Raw genomic sequence first — 25,096 nt, 5'->3', positions numbered from 1 at the left:
TGATATGCTTTCTTCTTTTTTTTTACTGCCTCTTTAACTTCCTGTGTCCACCGTTGAGTTCTGAATTTTCTATTATTGCGGACAACCTCACCACATGCCTCTCTGGCTGAATCAATCAGAGTTTTCTTCAAGGCTTGCTACTGAATCTCCAAAGTTTGGTTCCTGTTCTCAAACTCTCATGTTTTCTTCAATAATCTTTGTATATGTTAGTCTACAGTTCACATCTGAGAGCTGCTCAACTTTTATTCGCTTTAAAACTTTCTTACATGTTTTTGTTTTCAATATGAAATTCGATTTTATCCTGCTCAAGACTAAATAGTGATTGCTTCCAATTTCAAATCCTCTGTACACTCTGGTGTCCTGCACCATGGAGAAAACATCACTATCAACAATAACATAGTCAATGAGCCTTTTCTTATTCCTTGCCTCTTCTCTCCATGTGAATTTGTGAACATTTTTATGTTTGAACATGGTGTTAGTCCATGTTCAAACCAGTCCATGTCCTGAGCAGAAATCCAACAGGTATTTGCCATTATTATTAGCTTTGCTCTTTTCTGCAAATTTTCCCAAAATATTTTTGTATGTCTGGCAATCATTTCCTACTCTGCTATTTAGATCCCTAACAAGGACCAACTTATCCTTTTTCATTGTGTCGGTTGCTTTTTCTAAAGTATCAAAAAATTCCTCCACTTGTACCTTAGTAGAACCTTCTGTGGGACCATAGGCACAAATAATTCTCATTGTCCAATTTCCCCATTCTGATATTTGCCCACATCACTCTACTTGAGACTGCCTGCCATTCAAGAAGATTAGCCTCGTATTTTGTGTTGAATACTATGGCTACTCCTTCTTTTCCTTGATTGTCATTTCCTGAATATAACATTTTGTATTTATTGCTCAGAAAGATCTCACCAGTTTTGTCTTTTTTTGTTTCAGTCACCCCTATTATGTCGATCTGGTACTTATCTAATTCCTCAGCTAGCTCCATTTTGTTACACCCTGATACCTTCACTATGTGGAATTTTCAGTTATCATGGTGTAACATGAAGAAAAAATAAAATAAAACCCCTGTATAAGAGCTAATACATAAATTACTTAAAGAAAAATATTCTTGCATCCAAGTAAAATATATAACAAAAAGTGTTTGTTGAGCTAAATAATAAAAGAAGGAATATATTACAGTTGTGATATAAAAAAATTTGCTAAGTAAAACAGAAAAGATTAGTCATAAGGAATTGTATGTGAGGGGCTAGAGATTAAAATATTAAGTAAATTCTTAGAAAATTTGGAATGGGGATTAATTTAGAGGCTAGCAAAAGAAAAAGAATAGACTATCGCTCAGGGTCAATTCCCCGATTTAGACATCGTCACGTGCTCGCTGACCTCAGGATGTTTGGCAGAAAAACACCACCCTAATTGGTCGGTGAAGTCGAATCCAGTAAGGGACGGAGAAAAGAAATTAAAGAATGTGCATGTAGGGGTCAAGGTATAAAAGGGTTAGAAACCCCACCCACGGGCTTTTTCCCGGATAGTTTCTTCATGAGCTCCTTCATATAGGTTTTCACATGGTTTTCCTGAGTGGCAGGGTTGGAGTTATATCTCCGTCCGACACAACAAGGGAACAAGTAGTGAGCAGGATTTCGATTCCGTATTTCCTATGGTAAAAAACGAGGAATGCCATTTAGCTTAAGGAAAGAAGGTATTATCTATGTGTTTCATCATCCAGTGACAACTACGAAAAAAGGAAATCTGTAAAGAAGTCAGTGTCCATGTGGTGAGTTTCACAGACATGGTATAGATGATTCTAAAGTGTGTTCTTAATTCGAGTACGAAAAGTAAAGATCGCATAAGCACAGTTTAATGCCAAAAGAACTTAGGAGTGACCGATTATGGGAGAGATCATACAAGGATAGTTCAATTGGAAAAAGGTAGAGGCCAATATAGAAAACTCAAGAGAAAAAGGTACTGTAAAAATCTCATGTTAACTGAAAATCATCTGTAATTGTAATCATTATTCTATTACTGAACTGTTGAAGAGACTAAGGAAATTTATACTAGGACTTTAGTACATGACTGATTATAATGAAAGTATGCTTGTTAATATTAATATTATATAAGTAATTATGTATCCTGAGATTTATGCATGTGTATTGTAATGTATAGGAAAGTTTTAAATGTCAAAGTTAAACTGTGCGTTAGCACAGTGAAAGGATAATTTAATCCACATAGTTTTAGATAATTAAATAGAGTGAGTTGATCACATATGTCCATGTGCCACAGCATATAGCGTATTCAGACTAATATAGGGTTAACTAAGGTGTTAATTAGATCTGGGATTATACATATGATTGTATGTGTTGAATTTGTTATGGCGGCATGATCGTAATACCCATATAGGATCTTAGCCAAATACTCGTGATTAGCTAATGTTATTTTGTAAATATTTTCTTAGTATCGAATTGTACCATGCTAATGAGTTTAATAAACCTTTGTACATTGATAAAACAGTTGTCTGAAATTGCTGCCCAATGCATCACTTGAAAGCATACGAACCTAATCACATGGGAGGGGAGAATATTTGAATGAGTAACGAGATAAAGTGCCACGACTGCAATATTGTTTCACATTCAGACATATTTTAGTAATTGCTCCTTGTTTTTGTATTTAATATCTCAAACTAAATGTCCCAAAAGGTGCAGTATAATATAAATATTAGGGACACTAAGGGGAGAAATAGCTTAAATATTTGTATTTTGGGGTGATATCTTGTACATAGATAAAGGCTGAATAAAGATAAGCAGAATTTCACTAGATAGAATACACAATAATCATAAATTGGGACACAACAATTTCTTTGCCAATCTTATGTTGATAGGACCGATCTTTAACTCTGGTGATGTTGAGTGGGGTGTGCTTTCAGATTTGTTCCAGTAGCTGACTTTTTGCTGTTCGCCCTGGTTCCCTGGCGAAAACAACGGGGGCATTGTTTAACCGGGTGACACCCAGGCAGCATGAAATTTTGTTATCTTGTACCATCATTTTCTATATTTGTTTAAGTCAATAAGAATACAATTTGGTCGGCTAAATCCCAAATTGCCAGCCCATCTGGTTCATTCAGTATCCCAACAGGGTGCACCACGAGATGGTGAGGATTGGACATTAGGTCAGAAGCCCTGGTTGGTTCTCCGCATTCCTTTAAAGGCTATGTGGAGGTCTCCTCTCAGTTATACAGCTTTGACCCTTAAGCACCCATTTTTTATATTTTAATGGAAAAAATCACACATTGGTGTTGGTTCACAAATGTTGCTTCTTGCGTATTTTGGCGCTTGATGAATATTAGTAAACATATGCTAATTCATATAAGTTTCATTTCAAAGGTATTGGTAAGAAGCACAAAAAAGATTACAAACACAAAATCTTGAATGTAAATATTATAATAATATATGTCTGTATTATGATTTTTTTATTGGGGGGGGGGGGGGGGGGGTGAAATATTTTAACTTTTCTAAAGGGAGCCTTGGCATCCATAAGTTTGGGAAGCACTGTTCTAAAGCATTGTATCAATCCACCTATATCTTGGTCTTTTTCCTGCCAACCTGGCAGAGAATACTTGTTTTGCTAATCTTTCCTCTCCCATTCTTCTGTTTAAGTGACCATACAACCTGAGATTATCTCTGTTAACATATTCCTGGATGTGTTAACAGAGATAATGTCAAGTTTTTTCCTAATATCCTCATTTTAAATATGATATTGCCACTGATGGTCTGGATCTGTTCACACCTCTAATCTTTCTCAGGACTCTCATATATCTATGTCTCTAGTCTTTGGTCAAGTGTTTTACTTCTAACCCAGCTCTCAGATCCATAAATTAAAATTGGCTTGAACACTGTCTTGTATACAGCTAATTTAGTGTTTTGACTAATTTCTCTCTTATTCCATATAAATTTATTCAGTTGACTTCCTACCATACCAGATTTCCTGAGTCTGTGGTCTATTTCCATATTTAATTTACCATCTTCACTAAAAATTGTGCTAAAGGTTCTCCATTCACGATGTGTTGATATTTTCAATGTCTGTGCCTATTTTCATTGTCTTTGTCTTGTTACTGCTGATTTTCATACCAATGATTTTCACACCAAAGTAAACTTCTTTAGTGACTTTAATGTACAACTCCAACTACTACTTTTCAAATTCCACCAACTAAGTTGGAAGAGAAGTGAGGTATTTGCTGTAAGCAATGACCTAAAGCAAATTGTTCATCCCCAATCAGAATATTAGACAATCCTCTCCACTCATTCAACATTATGGACATTTTCTTATCCATTTTCCTTTAAGTATACACTGTTAGTGAACTCTTCTCTTGATAATTCAGATCATAATCTCATAAGTTTCATCTCTAGTGGAATGCCCTCCACTCAGTTGATCACAACCTCATATCTTCTGGCACTAGAGAACAATGTCAACTGAGAGATCTCAGAGACTTTTACTCCTTTTCATGGTCAGATTGTTTCCATTCTCCAGATTTGGATACCCGTGATTCATGTCGCAGAAAGTATCCATGTTGAAAAAGGCCTTCATTTTCCACACTGTTCATAATTCCAGTCCAATATCCAAATATCCATGTGCCAAAGCAATCCGACAGAGAGAGAGATAGACAGATAGAGAGAAGTCTAGCATATCATAAGAAGCTTGAAACAAAAACTCTTATAATAAAGCCCACAAACACTTGCAAAACAACTATTAAGAAGGCTAAGCCTGACTTGAAATGGCTAAATATAGAAAACTCAACTTTTGCACCAATGATTGTTATATCTTCTGGTCCCTTGCAAAAGTTAGTGATTCTGCCACCCTCTCTCTCTCTCTCCATGATGGCAGTCTTGCATCATCAGAAGATAAAAATCTTGGCATCATTCTTCTCATCCAACTCTTAGATGATCAAGACCAAGCACCTGAATTAATTACTCAGAGCTCTGCATCAAATGCTCCCTATGGCCTTTTAAGCAGAAATACATCAAAAAGAATCATGAACAACCTAGATACCAAAAAGATTTTTGGTCCTGATGATATTCCCCCAACTGTACATTACAGACTTTTTCTGAAATTAATATACCTATCCTTTACCATCTCCATACTCTACTATTATATCCAGCTAGTATCCATTATGAATAATAATGGAGACACATTACCTTGTTTAAGAATTTACTTTAATTAAAGTAAAATTCGATGTTACAACCTTTATATTAAGGTCATCTTCAGGAATACACACACACACACAGTATCACAAGCTACATACAAGTGGGCTGACCTCTGGTGAGGAAAAAATAAAACAGTTATCTCAATACATATCCTAACCAAGCTGCATCAAACAAGTAACAAATATGATATGAAAATCAATTTTCGTAAAACAAAACTAATGGTAACAGGAAGAAAAAGAAAAGCAATCCAAATGAAAATAGGAAACAATAATATAGAACAAGAAAATTATTTCTTCTAATTTTTCTGGATAAGATTTTGCAGCCTCACTATCTGTTCTTGCAGCTTCAGCTTGTACTTTAATGTTATGCCAACCAGTTCGCTTTTAGCCAGCCCGGCTGGCCAAGTGATTAGCATATCTGCTCTCCAGCCCAAAGGCTGCATGTTCAAATCCCGCCATGGGCATGGATGTTTGTGATTGTCTTTAGAAATACTAGTGGTGGTCAGAGGTAGATGGCATTGGTGTAGTTGTGGTCAGTTGGTGGATTGAGTTGTGAAGACAGTTGTAGAGCAGGTGCCCTCCCTCAATGAGTCTTTGGACTCCATGGAGATGTCAAATAATAATACAGGTCAAACCACCCAGTATTGCAGCAAAAGCCTTTCTGGTCTTTCAGCATTTTAAAAAAGGCTAATGCTTTAGTACAAAATTGTTGCATAGGTAATAGGCATGTTTAAACGTTAAGTTTGGTCACTTATCTAAGCAGTCAACAGTTTTCCCCATACGAAGAATTATACCTATTTCTTTATTACACATTGCACATTTTTACTTCTTTCAAATATTTTTCCTTATCCTTATAATGGTGCAAACTGTAAAGTGGTAAAAGAAAATTTCTCAGAAAGAGCTTTAACAGTACTACCCACTTGATGACTGGTAATAATTTTGTACTTTTTCTCTAACGTAATTGCTTTTCTTTGTTTCTTTTGGTCATTTTCTGGTTTTGCACTGTTGCTTCTTTTTGACATTGCAGGAAAAGTGAAAGGGTTATAGTTGAAAAGAAAACAAAATAAAAAATAAGTTGTAATAAATCAAAATAAATCAAAGAAAACTACAAATAACACACTTGCATCGCCAAGGCTCGTGAGTGACCGAGGCTCTTTCTAACTGGTCATTATGCTCATATGATAATTACGTCCTTCGCCGCACACAATTTAAAATAAAAATTCCGATCCAAAAAATTAGTAAAGTGAGAACTACCTATATATAACTTAAAGTATATTATATTAGTTTGTAGGTATATTAGCTTGAAACATAAAATATAAAAACAAAACTTATATATAATTAAAATAAACACATTTCAGGGATCAAAAAGGCTCTGATCATTGACATTATATATATGCTTATTTGTTGATAGCTCTTAAAAGTGTGTGCATTTGTTAATAATTCAGTTACTGTACATTAGTTTGTATTCAATGATAGCAGATCACAATTAGACAGTATCTGTTTCAAGAAAATAGAAATATGAACATTATCATGAAATAACAAAGGATGTTTTATTATTTTTGACCAATCATTCATCAAATTTTCATCAAGTTACCAACAACTACATGATAGTTCTTTGCTAAGCAGTATCATAAACTTTATATTAGATAAGCAATCAGGGACTGAGAAAATGCTGAGCTAATTACCAATGACCAGATTATATCAAAGTATTCATTATTCAAAATAAAAATTACCTGATAGGTAATCTAGGACTGTGAGCAATTTTACGAGGTGAGCGAGCCTTTATGATACCTATTCGATGCATCTCATCCAATATAGATGGAGCCACATAGGTAAAACCCTATATAGGAAAGTGAATTAGTTTGAAACATAAAATATAAAAACAAAACTCAGTGTTACAGAGCTACTCCTTTTATACTACATGAATGCAATTAGAAATAAATCTAAGGATATTCATCTTAATATACTGGTTATTCAGGCCAGTCATCATCAGTACCTCATTCTGATTGTTACCAAGTTAACAGTTTATTTAAGTTTTAATTTGCAATCCTTTCTTAATTTACTACCCTGAAGACACCATTTCTTGGTGCATGAAACTGGTCAAAGTATAATTATCTTGTATATAACATTCACTATTACTAAAACCAGCTTTATTTCTTTCTTTCTGTCTTTAATTACTGAATGTGGTTATAAATTTCATCATAAGCATTTGTGTAGCTGTTAAAAATATACTGTATATATATTGTTTGTATAAATTGAAGTATGTAATACTGGTTTATAAAAATCAAACTGATGGTAGAGAAATTAAAAATTGCAAAAGTAAGTTTAAAATACCAGCCTGGTTGGTCGAGTGGATAGCATATCCACTCCCCAGCCAAAAGGCTGCGGGTTTGAATTGCACCGTGGGCCTGGATGTTTGTGATTGTCTGTCGAAATACCATTGGTAGTCGACGGTAGATGGCATTGGTGTAGTAGTGGTCAGTTGGTAATTGAATGGTGGTGACAGAGTTTGTAGAGCAGATGCCCTCCCTCAATGAGCCCTTGGACTCCCAGGAGGTGTCAAATAACAATAATAATAATATTTGCATCTCTTCACTTGATACCATGATCTGTGTGTGTATTTATTTTTTATTTTTATTTTTGAAATTGATCATCTTTACACTTTGAATAAAAAAAAAACGTTTTTGCCAGGGAACCAAGGCGAACAGCGAAAAGTCAGCTACTGGAACAAATCTGAAAACACACCCCAACTCAACATCACAAGAGTTAGAGATCGGTACTATCAACTTAAGAAGCCTGAATGGCAACGAAATGGAGCTAGCTGAGGAATTAGATAAGTACCAGATCGACATAATAGGGGTGACTGAAACAAAAAAAAGACAAAAACTGGTGAGATCTTTCTGAGCAATAAATACAAAATGTTATATTCAGGGACAATCAAGGAAAAGAAGGAGTAGCTATAGTATTCAACACAAAATACGAGGCTAATCTTCTTGAATGGCAGGCAGTCTCAAGTAGAGTGATGTGGACAAATATCAGAATGGGGAATTGGACAATGAGAATTATTTGTGCCTATGGTCCCACAGAAGGTTCTACTAAGGTACAAGCGGAGGAATTTTTTGATGCTTTAGAAAAAGCAACCGACACAATGAAAAAGGAAAAGTTGGTCCTTGTTGGGGATCTAAATAGCAGAGTAGGAAATGATTGCCAGACATACAAAAATATTTTGGGAAAATTTGCAGAAAAGAGCAAAGCTAATAATAATGACAAATATCTGTTGGATTTCTGCTCAGGACATGGACTGGTTATTACTAACACCATGTTCCAACATAAAAATGTGCACAAATTCACATGGAGAGAAGAGGCAAGGAATAAGAAAAGTCTCATTGACTATGTTATTGTTGATAGTGATGTTTTCTCCCTGGTGCAGGACACCAGAATGTACAGAGGATTTGAAATTGGAAGCAATCACTATTTAGTCTTGAGCAGGATAAAATAGAATTTCATTACTGAGTGGTCCTGGTAAGATATATGCAAGTATTCTTGAGAAACAGTTGAGAAAACATGGGAATATAACAAAGATCTGTATTTAAGTTTTGTCGATCTGGAAAAGGCATATGACAAGTTGCCAACAGAGAAGCTATTCGAAACACTACAGTTATATGGCGTATCAATGGGGCATTATATCAAGCAATACTTAGTCTTTATTTGAGTTGTAAGTCAGCAGTTAGAATTGAAGGAAGTACAGGAAGATGGTTTAATGTTAAATCTGGTGTGAGACAAGGATGTACATTATCCCCTCTGTTATTCATTATCTATATGGATCACATTATGAAGGAAAGTGGTCTTAAACATGATATCAAAATTGGATATCAAAAAAGCCCAACGTGGGGCTCCCCCGATTTAGACCAGAAAGGTCAACAACTGGAAGACCTCTTTACAGATTTGGAACTCACAACAATTAACAATGGACAGAGCACCTATCTCTCTAAAACTACGGGAACTGAATCTGCTATTGACATCACAGCTATTAATTATAGTATTGCATCAAGTGCACAATGAAAAATTTTGGGAAATGTGCCATCAGTGACCACAGACCCATAATAACAACACTAAACTTCAAGATTGATCATGAACAGCAAATCAAAAGGACATGGAACTTCAGAAAAGCCGATTGGACAAGGTTTACTCAAACCTTGGAGAGCCTCTGTCAAGAAGAACCTGTCTCTGGAAACCTCGACAGAAAATTACAAATCCTCACTTCACACATCAGTAAAGCTGCCAAAGCAACAATACTAAGAGGCAAGCGGAAAAATACCCGGATACCATACTGGAAAGATCACAATATTGATTCAATGATTACAGAAAGAGACAATATCAATGAACAATTCAGAATTAATAAAACTGATGAATACAGAAAGAAATTAATGGACATAACACACAAAATAGAGCAGGAAATCTGGAAGTGCAAACAAGAGAAATGGGTGGAGTTTTGCAGTAACCTGGATCCAAGAAAAGACAGCCAACACTGGAACATTATTAGAATCCTAGACAACAATATCAAAAAAGAGAACCAACAGAAAACAAACTTCTTCATAAATGCTGGGAAACAAGCTATTACAAATCAAGAAATTGCAAACACACTGGCAAAAACCTATTTAAACAACTCCAAACTTCAGTATAACAGACAGGACAAGACCCTCAATAAACTCTCAAGTAAAATACTAAAACAAGCAAGAACATACCAATATAATGACTCCGAAGAATTTACACTAAGTGAACTAAATTCATCAATCGAGAAAACTGCACCTAATAAATCTCCTGGTAATGATCTTATCTTTGGTCATATGGTCAAACACCTTGGCAAAATTGCCAAAGAACAACTTCTGGACATTCTTAATACCTCTTGGCAAACAGGCAAACTTCCAAAAGAATGGAAAAAATCAGTTATTGTACCCATCCTGAAACCTGAAAGAAATGCTGCAGAATGTCAAAGTTATAGACCTATCGCATTAACTAGCATACTTTGTAAAATTACTGAAAGAATCATACACTCCAGGCTTATGCACTGGCTGACAAAAAATAAGAAAATCAACTACTACCAAACTGCCTATAGAACTCACCATTCGACAACAGATCAATTATTCCACTTCTGCCAAACAATAATAGACTCATTTCAGGAAAAATCAACAAAAAAGACAACTGCCATATTACTTAAAATGACTGCTGCTTTCGATCGTGTTTGGATCAAAAAATTAATACAAACAGTACATGATATTGGAATTAGAGGAAATGCTTTAATCTGGATTGCTGATTTCATCAGAGGAAGAAAGATCAAAGTTAGAATCAATGCAGCAATATAAAAAGAGCGGAGAACCTGGGCTGGTGTTCCCCAGGGGCTCAGTTCTCAGTCCCGAACTGCGTCAATAACATTCATTCCTACCTTACAGAAGACACAAAAGTAACTTGCTATGCAGATGATATAGCCATCTGGCACACTAGTGCTAAAATCAAAGAATCAGAGGAGATTCTAAACAAATGGTCAGATGAACTTAAACTCAAAATCAACCCAGACAAAACAAAACTAAGCACCTTTAGTACAGACAGGAAAAATAGACATTCCTACAATCCCAAAGTCATGATCAACAACAAGCTAATTGAAAAAGTCACAAATCTAAAATACCTTGGTATTACGCTTGATCAGGAATTATGTTTTGCACAACACATCTCTAACACTTCCAACAGAGCTCTAAAAAATTAAATATACTGAAAAGGCTTTGTGGAACAAATTGGGGTGCAAAGCCAAAAATCCTCAAAACTACTTACACTACACTAATAAAGCCAATAATGGAATATGCAGCACCTATCTGGTCACCTTCAGCCTCATTGGTAAAGAAAAAATTAGACAAAATACAAGCAAAAGCATCCAAGATTATCATTGGTGCAGTCTCATCCACTAACAACACAGAGCCCAACAGGAATGTGAGCTTGATCTGCTGGAGGACAGACAAAAATTTGCCACCATAAAATTCATAAATAGTATCGGAAGCTACCAAAGTGATCATATCTCCCTAAAAACTTATGAACATTGGAACCAAAAATGCAGACTTCACAGATCATCAACTTTACAATATGATGACACTATCAGGAAAGAAATAGGTCTTGATCAGCTAAATGCCCACATAAACAAAGAACCTCTATTTTCCAGTCCTTTACCTTCAAATACCTCCATAAATCTAAACCTTACCAAACTCTGTACAAAAAAAGAACCAAAAGAAATGCTCAAAGAAAAAGGCCTAAATACTATCAACCTTCTTTCATCCTCCAAACAAGTTATTTGTTATACCGATGGATCGTCAGACACCAATATGATTAATGGAGGCGCTGGTGTTCTCCTTCTACTCCCAAAAGGTGAAAAACTTTCAATAAAAGTTGGATCTGGAAGAATCGCTTCCAATTTTACCAGTGAACTCTATGCAATAAATAAAGCACTAGAAGCCTACTTAAAACTGTCATCATCTCAACAATCTGAAGGAATTATAATTTACAGTGACTCAAGATCAGCTATGGAGGCAAACAAAAATGGCAATACCAAGTTCACACAAGACATCCATAAACTCTTAAATCAACTAAAGTGTTTAGGTAAAAGTTGCATTTTACAATGGATTCCTGCTCATGAAGGCATTGATTACAATGAAGCAGCTGATAAATTAGCAAAAGAGGCCAGAGAACTCAACCAAGAAACTCATATGATAATTCTTGCTGATGCCAATGCACTAGCAAAAGCTAAACTAATTCCACTGAAATCAGTGATACAACAACAAATTCCCAAAATCAGTGCTGACAGAAGGACCTCCACCACGATAGCAAGACTACGAACAGGACTGAAGATCAATACAGATGATACGAGAACATATAGAAACTGCAACAACTGCCCCAATATTGAACTGACACCCACTCACATCTTTACCTGTCCAGCAATTACAGCAGCCTTGCAAGAAATAGATCCTAATCCTGAACAACAGCTCTATACAAACAAAATCATCGACATAACCAAAGCAGTACAAGGAGCACACGGAAACATCTAACACTCTTCAAAGGACAAGACAACAACAACAACATCAAAATTGGAGATGTTAATGTCTGCTTTTTGCTTCATGCAGACGATGTTATACTTATCAATAAATCCGCTACAAGTCTGCAAGATTCACTGACTAAATTGAATAACTGTCATAATAGATACTGTAGGAAGATCAGCAATAAAAAGAAGACAATGAAAATAGGCAGAATCATTGAAAATGTCAACTGTGTTGTGAATGAAGAACCTGTGGAATAAGTAAAACATATCAGCTACGTAGGCACGATTTTTAGTGAAGATGGATTCATTTAAAAATCCATCATAAAATTAAATATAGAAACAGACGACAGAATCAGCAAAGCTGGTATGGTAGGAAGTCAATTGAATAAATATGGAATAAGAGAGAAATTAGTCGGAACCCTAAATTAGCTGTATACAAGACAGTGTTCAAAAGTTTTAACTTATGGATCTGAGAGCTGGGTCAGAAGTAAAACACTTGACCAAAGACTAGAGTCCTGAGAAAGATTAGAGGCATGAACAGATGGCATCAATGGCAATATCATATTAAAAATGAGGATATTAGGAAAGAACTTGATGTTGTCAGCATTCAGGAATGCGTTAACAGAGCTAATCTCAGGTGGTATGGTCACTTAAACAGAATGGGTGAGGAAAGATTAGCAAAACAAGTGTTCTCTGACAGGTTGGCAGGAAAATGACCCAGAGGAAGACCAAGATATAGGTGGATTGATACGGTACAAAGTGCCTTAGACGATAGAAATATAAAATCTGATAATATTGGAGTCTTGACAAGTAAGACTGATTTGGAGGAAAATTGTAGATAAGAAGTTAGTAATGACGTAAATTTTTCATGTACTACTATCATATCCTGTACACCCCTTGAGAGTACATGGCAGGAATTTGATGATGATGATGATAAAAAAAAAAAACAGATCAGCAGACCCCCCCCGAAGGAGCCAAGAACTCATCAAGGGACGGCCTCTTGCAGGTTACACAATGTTGAAGTACCCATCATACACTTGAAAAACATTCAAGATATGATAAGAATTTAAACCAAAGATGCACTCATAACATCCAGTGGTAGCTCACTCCACACTCCTAACAACATGCCATTAGAAAAACCTGGACTTCACATGATTCTTAATTACACCACAGAAGTTCTTCCCTCCTACCATGAGTTACCAAATCTCACTTGAATTTATAGTGAGGGGATTTCCCTTGAGCTATTCAATTAATTTCCTTTTACAGTCTGATTCTGCCTTTCTTATCATGGCTGCCATCATCCTTTCGTGCTTTTTTATACTATTCTCAGCCATCATCTTTTCTTTCCAAGTATTGACTGTGCATTTTCTCTTTTATGATGCACAGCTTTTATGCAGCTCTTGGTTTAAATAAAGTCTTATTCACTGGTTTAACATCAATATAGCTGCTTTCAAACAACTCTCACATATAACCATTTTTATTAAAAGCTCTCACATGATTTTTTATCTCCAAAATCAAAATTACATGATCACTTTCACAAATTGGATGTATAAGAGTCACCTATTCAGATATTATTATTATTAAATCTGATACTCTTGCACTGCAAGTCCCTTCCCTACATGTAGCTTAAGGTAACTAACTATCCTCCCTCATTAACTCTATTCTCTTTCTTAGACAGAATAATGTATCAGGTCATCCCAAAAGTAATGTCGTTTTTTATACTGTACTCGTTCAAACGTGTGTCTCGGCTTGTCTAAACATGAATTTTTTTTAAAGCTTTATAAGTACCGCCAAACTGAGGCGGTCTCATTCTAAGGAATTCCACCTTGCAAGAACATCATACATAAGTTATTGTTTAAATAACCCTTTATTACTATGGAGGTCACTGAAGAGCACATTAGGCACATCATGCTTTATGAGTTCAAAAAGACAACAATGCTGCTAACACTGTAAAAAATGTGCAAGAAGTGTATGGCGATAATGTTTTGAATGTGCAAAAGTACCAGCGATGGTTCCAAAAATTTCGACAAGGGGACTTTAGCTTTAGAGACTCCCTCGCTCTGGGCACCTTGTCTCTCTCTTGATAATGATATGCTGGAAGCTGCTACTGCAAGAAATGCCAATGCATTTCTTGCAGTAGCAGGGGGTAGTAGAAATATGTAATTGAAATACAGAACATATATTACAAATTAATCAGGTCTTGTTGTGAGGATGTCCTACTGGGTCACAGTCAAGTCATGTGTTGGTACTTGTATCATTCAGCAGAATTCTCATTTTATTCATGTATTCTCAAGTTCATGACAACCATTGCATTGCTCTTATCTGATTTCAAAACTAATATTCTGTAGTAGAACTAACTGTTCATTTTTGAGGTGTCTTGTTGTTATATAATAAAGTCTACTGCATCTTTCAGTAATCTTTAAATCTTTTCTCAACCCTGGCTATGATTCCAATTTTGGGAATTCTACTTGGTGATAATGCAAAATTAAAACCTTGTGTGAGGATATATTAACAACTACTTTGTTATAAGGTAAATGATCACTCATAGAGCCTCCGTAGCTCAGTCAGTACAGATAAAGCCCTTTGTTCAGAAAGATCTGGGTTCAATTCCCATCCATGACATGAGGAACCTTTATCTGGTCTCTTTTAACTAAAGGTTAATTAGCTGGCCTCATACAGAGGTAGAGAACAAAATAGCCCAGAAACTAGGATTTTTTGTCCCTCAGAACAGGCAAACCGGCCCCATGAACACACACCAATTTACAGCCATGAATACTTACGACCCAGACATAGGCATGATTCATCAGCTATATGCCGGTCCCAAGCCTGGATAAAATGGTAAGTTGGGGAAAGCAATGTGAACTACCTTGTAAAAATCTCACTAGAAACACTTTATAACAAGAACACTTGCCTACAAAGTTACAAAGAGTTGGACAGGACTGAAGGGAATCATCATCATCATTAAATGATAATTTGGCTTGTCCTTCTTAATGAGGTTATTGAGTTTCTTCTTCTTCTTCATTCATTCTTTCTTTGCTGACTGTGGAATGCATCCAGATTTGTCATAAGTGAGTCTGTCTAAACTTTCAAAGATCAGCAGGTAAGGGGATAATTCTAAATAGTGTGCAACTCGCTATTAACGAAGCTGCATTCTTGTGTTGTTTATGTATGCTTTGAGTAAGGCAACCTCTGCTTCATGGGTAAATCAATCCTCAAAGCTCATTTAGTGATAAACTTGCTGAGTAATCTTAAAAACCATGGTATCACATAATTATCTCAGCCTCTCATAAGGAATATTAGTTTGTTACAAAATATTTATTTGTTTAATGTACAATTAATTAATTTTTCATATTTACTCACTTTAAAAATCTTGAACTTACTGTAAGACTGAAGTTGTTTACGAAGGCTTCTGTGGTATGAGGACATAATGAATTGTAGTGCCTATATTTAACCACATAAGACAACTTGATAATAAAAAATATTCAGACACTTGACTAGTTTTGTGAAATAACTGTCTGACATTATTAGGAGTCCTATTCTTAATCGTGACCTCCTCTCTTTGAGAGGGTTGCAACTGATTACTAGGGAGATATGACGCAAGGTGGTTTCTCATTGTTTTCTTTGCCATAAGTATTTATTACTGTAAACATGTGTGTTCACGGGACCGGTTTGCCTGTTTTGAGGGATGAAAATCCCAAGTTACTGGGAGAAAACACCCTCTGCCTCCGTATGAGACCAGTTAACTTACCTTTAGTTGAAAGAGACCAGATAAAGGAACCTTATGTCATGGACAGGAATCAAACCCAAGTCTTTCCGACCAAAGGACCTCATCTATACTGACTAAGCTACAGAGGCTCGTTATCAGGAGTAGTGAATACAGGTAAAGATCATAATGTGAATATTAAAATTTGAAAAAATAAGAACTATAAATGGAGCACAACACAAGATGTTTTATGAGAAAGCTCCAGACTTTGTTGTAATATCAAGTCTTGTTTACAGCTTCTACTACAGAGCATTTAAAAAATCATCTAAAATATCCATAACAGTGCAAAAAAGAAAGAAGACATGATATTACAAGTCTGGACTTCTCAAACAAAACATCTTGCAAATGCTGATGCCAGTTTGTGTGATTAACGCCCCAACCATCAAGTAGCCTTATAGCACATGTAGACATTCCATTTTAGTATCTCTTTTTGAAATATTTACATTGTGATCTTGACCTACCTTTAGTTTAATTGCTTATTTTTAATCCCTACTCCTGATGATGTCAAAAACAGTTATTTCATGAAGCAGGTCAAGTGTCTGAATAAATATTTTTTAATATTGAGTTTTTACGGGCCAATAACGGCTGATGATTGCACAATATAAAGCCTTTTGCAGCCAAGTCATCCCTGCCATTTGCTGGTATGGGTCTCTTGTTGGAGGAGTATTGCCAAATTAAAATGCATTTCTTCCTAGCTATGAGGAAATGCCAACTAGACCTCTAATTAGATGTCTTTCATCACCCAGTGAAACACAACAAACGTGCTTTTTGGAGACGTGAAGTGGCTACTGCCATGTTTCATCCCCAAAGTAGGCTCTCCCATTTCTGTCCCTGCTTTTTTTCTCATATGCAGTGTGGGTCTTGCTGAGCATGTTTAACACACTGTTATCATTATTCAACTAAGGAGACAGCTTCTGCTCCATTTGAGAGTGCAACAGTAAAACAGTTTTCTGCAAGCTGGCTGCCAAGATAGTGCATGGGACCAAACCTAGTGATAATGCATCCGCTGGAAGTTTTCCAATTAGCTAGCAAATAATCCTGCTGCCACTTACTTTGTCAGGTCGTGTCTGAATGGAGACAAAGTTAGGGGCATGTAGAGGGGCACTGCCAAAGGCCACACTTGGACTGGAGTTTCGGTACTCTCAGTGTGTGTAAGGTATGTATACAAATCCCTCACACCATCTACATGCACCTGCTCTTTTTGTTTCTGATCTGCACTGAACTAATGATTGAAATAACCTTTGCTGGAATGAAAGTCTTTATTCTCCACTCCACTGCAAATCCCTCAACATATATCCAAGTCCTGGTTTCTTAAAAAAATATGCCTCTGCAGTCCATGATAAAAATTCAGCATATGTTTTTTAGCTTAAATTAAAAACTCCAGCTTATCATTCAGATCACACAACAGCCCAAAACAAATGTAAAAAAAAAAAAAAAATATCAATGATTCCAAAACAGGCTTAAGAATGAAATGCAATAAATTTTCCTCCTGCTCAACTGGCAGTTGAGCCTTTCAGTCCCTCACTAAGACTGTTCAGCATCAGTTTTTACTTCAACTCTTGCTTGGACAACCAAGTCAAATCACCTCCATTGTTATTACAAACTGCATGTCTCCTCTGAAACTTTCAGCATAAGGACATTAGGAAAATCCTGATTATTCTTGATACTAATAAGGCTTCTGGTCCAGATGGTATTCCTCCAGTTGTACTCAAAACTTGTGATCCAGAATTAATTCCCATTCTGAATTGCCAATATAAACTATCGTATTACACTGGCATCTACCAAACAGCATAGAAACAGGCTTTCATCAAGCTTGTACCCAAAAAGGGAGACAAAAGTCAGAAATCTAATAAATGTCATTTTGTTCTCATGGTTTTTTGCCTCAGTACATTCAAAGTTACGAAGAAAGTTATTAACAACAAGATGCTTCACTATCTGGAGACTAGCCGATTAATTAGTGATCATCAATATGGATTCCACCATTCTCGTTCTACAGCTGACCCCCTAGCTAATCTCACCCAGCTCTGAACACAGGCTATGGAAAGATTTGGAGAAACCCATATTGTTGCGCTCAATATTTCAAAGGCAATTGATCATGTCTGGCAACAAGGCCTCCATAACAAGCTACCCTCTGGTACTCTGTGATTGGATAGCCAGCTTCCACACTGCTTGTTCATCATATAGGTGGATGGTTTCCCTCTCATCATACTTCTCTATCAATGCTGGAATACCCAAGGGTTCTATACTCTTATCCATGCTCTTCCTTCTTTACACCAGTGACCTTTTCTCTCTCTCTCTCTGACTTCAAATTCTATTCACAGTTTTGCCAAAGACAATATTCTTCATTCCTCTTCCTTATTTGAGAAACCCTAAAGTACTCAAATGACAAAAACTTCAAGATCTTCCATAACTAATAACTTAACCACTGATCTCTTCAACATCCTGAAATGGGGTGAAGACAACAGTAAATTTCAATGCCAAAAAACTCACACCTGCCTTATTACCCACAAAAAAGATCCTACTTCACTTTTGCTTTGTTCTCTTTTCTGTTCAAAATATTAGTTCTCTTCCTAACATCCAGCCAACCTTGGAATATTGTTCCCACATTTGGGGGCACCCTAAACATCTCTAAGAATTCTTGATGATATACAGAAGAAAGCAATCTGCTTAACAGGTAATCCTCCCTTCACATACCCTTCAGTCACTTTTTCATAGATGCTCTGTTTCTGCACTCTGCCTTTTCTATAAGTACTATTACAGGCATCACTCCTATGAATTGGCTGCTACCATTTCTCTGCTTTCTTCTAACCATGTAAGAAATAGAGCAGCCACTGGCCAACACCCATACATCATCCAGCTCCAAACATACTGAACAAACTTCTCATCTTCCTTTTTTCCATCCACCTCAATGTTTTGAAACAATCTTCCCCACACTGTTTACAAAGTACAACCTCCAACTATCTAAGAAACATATCAATAGGCTATTTCTTTCTTCTTAATCACTTACTCACACACGGTACTGTAGTGTTATAGGTCCTGCAATGTGTGGAGTCATAATAAAAAAAAGTTCTAGGTAGTACTGGCACTACAATTCGTTATGTTCTTGAGCCACAGAAACCTTTGTGATGAGATAATGGGGGGAGGGGGCGATCTTAAGTTATTTGTTGATGATGCAAAGTTAAGGAGAGCAATAAGGGATATAGCTGATACAGAATCCCCATGGGCTGATTTGACCAGGTTCGTTATATATTCGGTTCAATGTTGCTAAATATATCAGCGCCTATCAACTTGTAAACTATAATCCGACTAACAGGATTAAGAAAAAAACTGTGAAATTACTTAAGTCTGTCACTTCTTGGCTGTTAGCCACTGTTAAAACACTAATACCCCATTATGCCCTGTTCTCCCAGAATATATGGTGTTCCCAAGATAGACAAACATGATGTTCCACTTCGGCCGATAGTTGGGGGTATAGACAGCCCTAATTATCACCTAGCCAAGAAATTAGTGTCAACACTCAAGGAGTTGATAGATTATTCCCCTCCTACATAAAGAACACACAACATTTCATAAACAAAATTAAAAGCATAACACTCGACAAAGATGATTTATTAGTCAGTTTTGACATTTCTGCTCATTTCACTAATGTCCAATCAGTGACGCAATTCTTCTCTTACAGAACAAATTTCCGCCTGACATTACAGCTCTCTTTGCCCGTGTACTATGTTCTGGTTACTTTGTATGGCAAAATAATTTTTACCTACAAAAAGAAGGTACGGCTATGGGCTCACCACTACCCCCCCCCACCCCAAATTGCTAACTTTTATATGGAAGCTTTTGAGCAACGTGCTCTAGATTCCTTTACTTTAAAAACCTACAGTTTGGCTTAGATACATTGACAATGTTTTTGTTATCTGGCCACTAAACGTTAAACACATTCATTAGCCACCCGAATAAACAACATGAGCGCATACAATTTACGACTGAAATTGAAAATTAGAAATCGCTTCTTTTCCTGGATACACTGGTCACATGTCTTCCCTCAGGCAGTCTTTCAAAATTCAATGTTTACGACAAGTCTACACATAGTGGCCAATATATACATACTAACTCATATCACCATCCTTTGCAAAAACTCAGAGTCATTAACACTCTCAAAAACAGAGCTCAATTTTCTCTAATGAACAAGTTCTTAAACAAGAATTACAAACTATTAGCAATACATTTATAAATAATGGCTATAGCAAAAATACTATTAATAAAGTTCTTCATAAAATTTCATCAAAAAATAATATAGATTACAGTAAAACCATAGCTATCCCATACATTAAATGGTTAAGCCAGTTCCCCTAGACCTACCTGGTGCATACCAGGTCCCTTGCAGCTGTAAATTGTCCTACTTTGGCCAAACAGGCAGGACAGTGAATATCAGGATTTCAGAACACAAAGACTACATCCGGTTTCACCAGTACAGCCACTCTGGGCTGGCAGACTATTCCTTAGATACCCGCCATAGAATTTGTTGGAAGAAAACTAAAATAATACACTGCAGCAAGTTCAAGTACGAAAGATTATTCATGGAATCATCAGCAGCTCTAAAAAACGTTCCAAACCTCAACTAATTTGGGTGCATGAAACTACCCCAAATTTGGGAAGCCTATATTATGAGAACTTCAGCCCAACAGCCAAGACAACCCAATTAGCCTGCTAGGGGGCACCATTAGGACTTTAGGAACAATATTAGTTTCTTGCCTTCTTCCTCATTTGCTTTGGTTAGTGCCTGCGTGCACATACCATATTTGTATGTTTCTGAAGATGGCAACGTGACGTTGCCGAAATATTGAAGGTATTCATTAAAGTTTGCTTTAATTAATATCCTTTATATGTGTTGTTAATTCCTTAAGCTAATTACCAGTTATGTATGACCAACGTATAATAATATATAGCCTTGCTACAAGAACATTAAAGGGTTATCAGAAAAAAATTAATAGAATTCTACACCATTATAATCTGCCACTTTTAAACCATCTATAAAACTAAAAAACATATTCAACTCCTCTAAGGATTCTCTCCTCTCATTGGCTCACCCTGGAGTTTATTGTATCTATTGCACTTGCAACTTACCTTATATTGGAGAAACTGGACATATAATCCCTATCCATAAAAAAGCACACAAATGACACATTAAATTTAATAATTTTGGTGAAGCAGACCTCTCAGATCATTTCCAAATTGATTGGAAAAGTACTTGTTCCTTACATTATACAAAAACATGGTATGAACAGAAATTTAAAGAAGCCTATGAAATTTTGATTAACCGACCTAATCTTAATAATAATGGTGGCTTAAAAATCCCAAAAATTTGGATGGCACACATTAGTTCAAGTTTTACAGCAAACCCTGCTAAGCAATTTAGCAATTTTTCAGCTTTTATTGGCTAATCCATACTGGTTTATTCCAATTTGTATGTATAGTTATATAAGTAAAAATTTCTTTGCATGAACATGTTGCTCTCTAGCTTAATTTAATTTTGTAACCTAATAGATAACATAATAACAGGACCCTAGCTTTTATGTAATAAGTTTTTTTTTTTTCCAGCACAGGTCAGACCAGTAGTTTTAACAGTTGACTAAATCAACATAACTTCAGGGTACCATGTAGATTGTAGTGCAGCTTGTTTCTTTGTAAGTATATATATATATGTGTGTGTGTATGTATACTCCAGATGATGACCTTCATGCAAAGGTTGAAACATCAAACGATTATTTTGGTTTATATTAAACTGAAGTTTTACTCTAACATGGTAGTTGTTTCCATAATTTTTGAAAATGTAAAAGTATTCATTTTGGATGGAAAACATTACGGGCGGAGTATTATATTAATGGGAATTTGTTAGAAGCAGTCAATGAAGCTACGAAACCTGGGGTGTTATTGTAGATAGTGAGTTGAGTTAATGCCCAGGAGTCACACTGCTAAGGTGGTTAAGCCATCACATTGGATAACAGCACTGTTTAAGAGAACACTATCTTATTGAAATAAGGAAGTAATTCTTCCACTTTACAAGGTCACATCTTGATTACTGTGCACAGATATAATCATGTGGTTTCAAGGAGATGCCGTGTCAAATAACCAAGATAATAACTAGTCTGTGGAATTGTGCATATAAGAACAAACTGAGGAAATGTGGTCTTTAAAATTTGAGTAGACAAAGGAGAGGACATATGATAGAAACATATGATGAGGAGATCTTACAGTATAGACAAGTAAGATTTTGCAGCTAACGGATTGCGGAGGTGGAACTTGGGGCGATTCATGGAATCAGGGATATTGTCAGGAAGCATGTGATGATGAGGTTCTTCTCATGGTGTGTGGGGAGTCTGTGGAATGGGCTAACATTAAACATGAGTGTCTAAATGGTATGCTTTGATGAGTTCTTGGACTTACTGAGGTTCTTTCATCATTATCTTCAAATTTCTGCCATGTACAGGATATTATAGTACTACATGAAAAATTTGTTTGGGGTGCTTAAGAGTCAAAACTGTATAACTGAGAGGAGACCTCCACATAGCCTTTAAAGAATGCGGAGAACTGACCAGGGCTTCTGACCTAATGTCCAATCCTCACCTTCTTGTAGTGCACCCTGTTGGGTATCTACTTGGATACTGAACGAACAAGGATGGACTGGCAATTTGGGATTTAGCGACCGAATTGTATTCTCATTGGCTTAAACCAAAATACAAATGATGGTACAACATGACAAATGGTTCTTTCATAATAATGAAAATAATGAGAAGACACTAAATTTTGAACATTTAAAACAATGTCCAAACTTCTGGAAAAAACCTGCTATGAATATAGATGCATTTACTTACTAGGAACACTTGATTGGCACTTTCACTTAGAAGAGAGTCATCAGGGCTGTCAATAGGAGTTTGTCTAGTAAATTTAGTGTCAAACTGAGAAACATCATCCTCACCAGCCTGGAAATAGAAAAAAATTGTGAATTTAAAAATCACTCACAAATATCCTTTACACTTAAAAATATTAATGGTATAAATGGGATTGCTTAATGATCAAAACTAAATAACTGACCAAATGTCCAATTCATACTTTCCTGTAATATACCCTTATCAGATGTCATCTGTATATCAAATGAATGAGAAAGACTTGTCCAATCAAACTGATTTCTACTGGCTTAACTGGCCCATAAAATATGGTTGGAACATCATGATCAGACATGCCAGGTTGGTGTGTTACCTGGTTAAAGTATACCTCACAATGCTTTTGGCAGAGAATCATGACAAACAGTGAAAAGTAAGCTACTGAAACTACCAACAGCTCATTGAAGACAGGCACTGTTATTGGAATTATTGCTAATGCAACTAAAGCTAGGTGTCTGTATAATGTATTTTAATTGTGTGTGTTCTTCTGGCTAGTTTGCCTTTTTTTTTTTTTTTCGAGATGAAAAATCTTGTCACCTCCATATAAGATTGGCTAATTCATCTGCAGATGAAAAGCCCGTATAAAGATTCTTCACTTCCTGGACAAGATTTGAACTTGGGTCTTTCCAACTAAAGGGCAACATTATAACTGAATGAAGTTTCAGGTGAAAAACTGGGGTGAAAATAGCAGGGCTAATAATGATGTTAAGTACTTAGTGAATTGTTCAGGTCATGGACTATATATATATATATTATTAACATCATCGTCCAACATAATGGCATGCATCAACTCACATGGTGAGAGCGCACAAGAAATATAAAACATCTTATGTTATTGTTATTATTGAACAAGCATCTCCACAGAGTCCAAAGATTGATCATGGAGGAGGCAAGTATGAAAATTATCCTTTTTTATTTGCACAATATCTAATCATACCACTCAAACTCCTTCACTAATAAAGCAATTATGACTACTTATGGGATAAAGAATTCCACAGGTCTGCCACCATCAGGGAAACTTGCCTCTGAATCCCCAACTCCACTTCCTTATTCTCAAGGAACCTGAATGATAAAATCTGTTCACAGCACTCCAGATGTGGCCATATCAAAGCTTTACTTGTAAGTGTTCCTCCTCTGGACTTCAACTCCTGTCCACAGTCATCTCGAAATCCTAGACTCATCAATTTCTGACAGTCCAGTTCTGTCAATGTAAATAAACTTATAATCTTTCCATCTCCCATGAGCATAACCATACACTCCATACTAAACTGAACCACTATCCTTTGCCCACACTGCCAAATGATTTAAATCATCTTGCATGATCTCCACATCACCTTTATTAACTATTACACTCACAAGCTTTGCATATTGGGCAAACAACTGGATGCTTCCCTCAAAACATTATCTAGATTAAACAGCCATTTAAATTAATACATCAATGATATAGGGAATATAATATGGATTTGTACATATATTAGAAGAACTACGATACATTGCACCCTTCAATTGAAAAAGGCCAAAGTTCCATTCTCATCATGACGAGAGAAATCTTTATATGGTTTTTTTTCAATTGAAAGTGAGTTAGCCGATCTCACACGGAGGTAGCAGGGTTTTTTCTCCTGAAAACTCAGATTTTTCATCCTGCATACGGTCAAAATCAGTCTTGAAAACACAATTTACAGACAAAAAATACTAGTTATGGTGGGCAGTAGATGGTGTTGGTGATGATAGTAGTGGCAGTTCGCTATAGTTGGTGGATTAAGTGGTGGCGACAGAGAGTTGTAGAGTAGGTGCCCTCCCTCAATGAGTCTTTGGACTCCTTGAAGGTATGCAATAATATATAGCCTATAAGTCAGTAGTTAGAACTGAAGAAGGTGCAGGAAGATGATCTGATATCAAATCAGGTGTAAGACAAGGATGTGCAATACTGTACAATATCTCTATTATTCATCATGCATGAGGATCACATCATGAAAGAAGGTGGCGTTAAATCTGACACCAAAATCAGAGATAGATATTAAACTTAGCTTTTTACTTTATACAGATGATGTTATCATCTTAAAGAAATCCACTGTAAGTTTTCAGGACTGACTAGCTTCTTAATAAATGCTGTTGTAAAA

The 25,096-nt window shown here is 36.1% G+C and overlaps 1 protein-coding gene across 3 annotated transcripts in view; it reads right to left on the bottom strand.

The window, feature by feature from the left end:
• The window catches only part of S6k (Ribosomal protein S6 kinase), a 366,025-nt gene that overhangs the window by 44,534 nt on the left and 296,395 nt on the right, over positions 1–25,096 (bottom strand). For all 3 annotated transcript variants that reach the window (XM_090400916.1, XM_090400917.1, XM_090400918.1), the window contains exons 13-14: positions 22,908–23,015; positions 6,928–7,034 (exon numbers count right to left, since the gene is read on the bottom strand). In XM_090400916.1, coding sequence (XP_090257042.1) covers positions 6,928–7,034; positions 22,908–23,015 — 215 coding nt within the window. The remainder of the gene's footprint in view (positions 1–6,927; positions 7,035–22,907; positions 23,016–25,096) is intronic.

Source organism: Typopeltis vanoorti, chromosome 11 (assembly GCF_054136105.1).
Source record: "Typopeltis vanoorti isolate ZY-2024b chromosome 11, IOZ_Tvanoo_1.0, whole genome shotgun sequence".
NCBI classification, from domain to species: Eukaryota; Metazoa; Arthropoda; class Arachnida; order Uropygi; family Thelyphonidae; genus Typopeltis; species Typopeltis vanoorti.
Note: the sequence above shows the minus strand (reverse complement) of the source record. Positions and strands in the feature narration are given on the sequence as shown.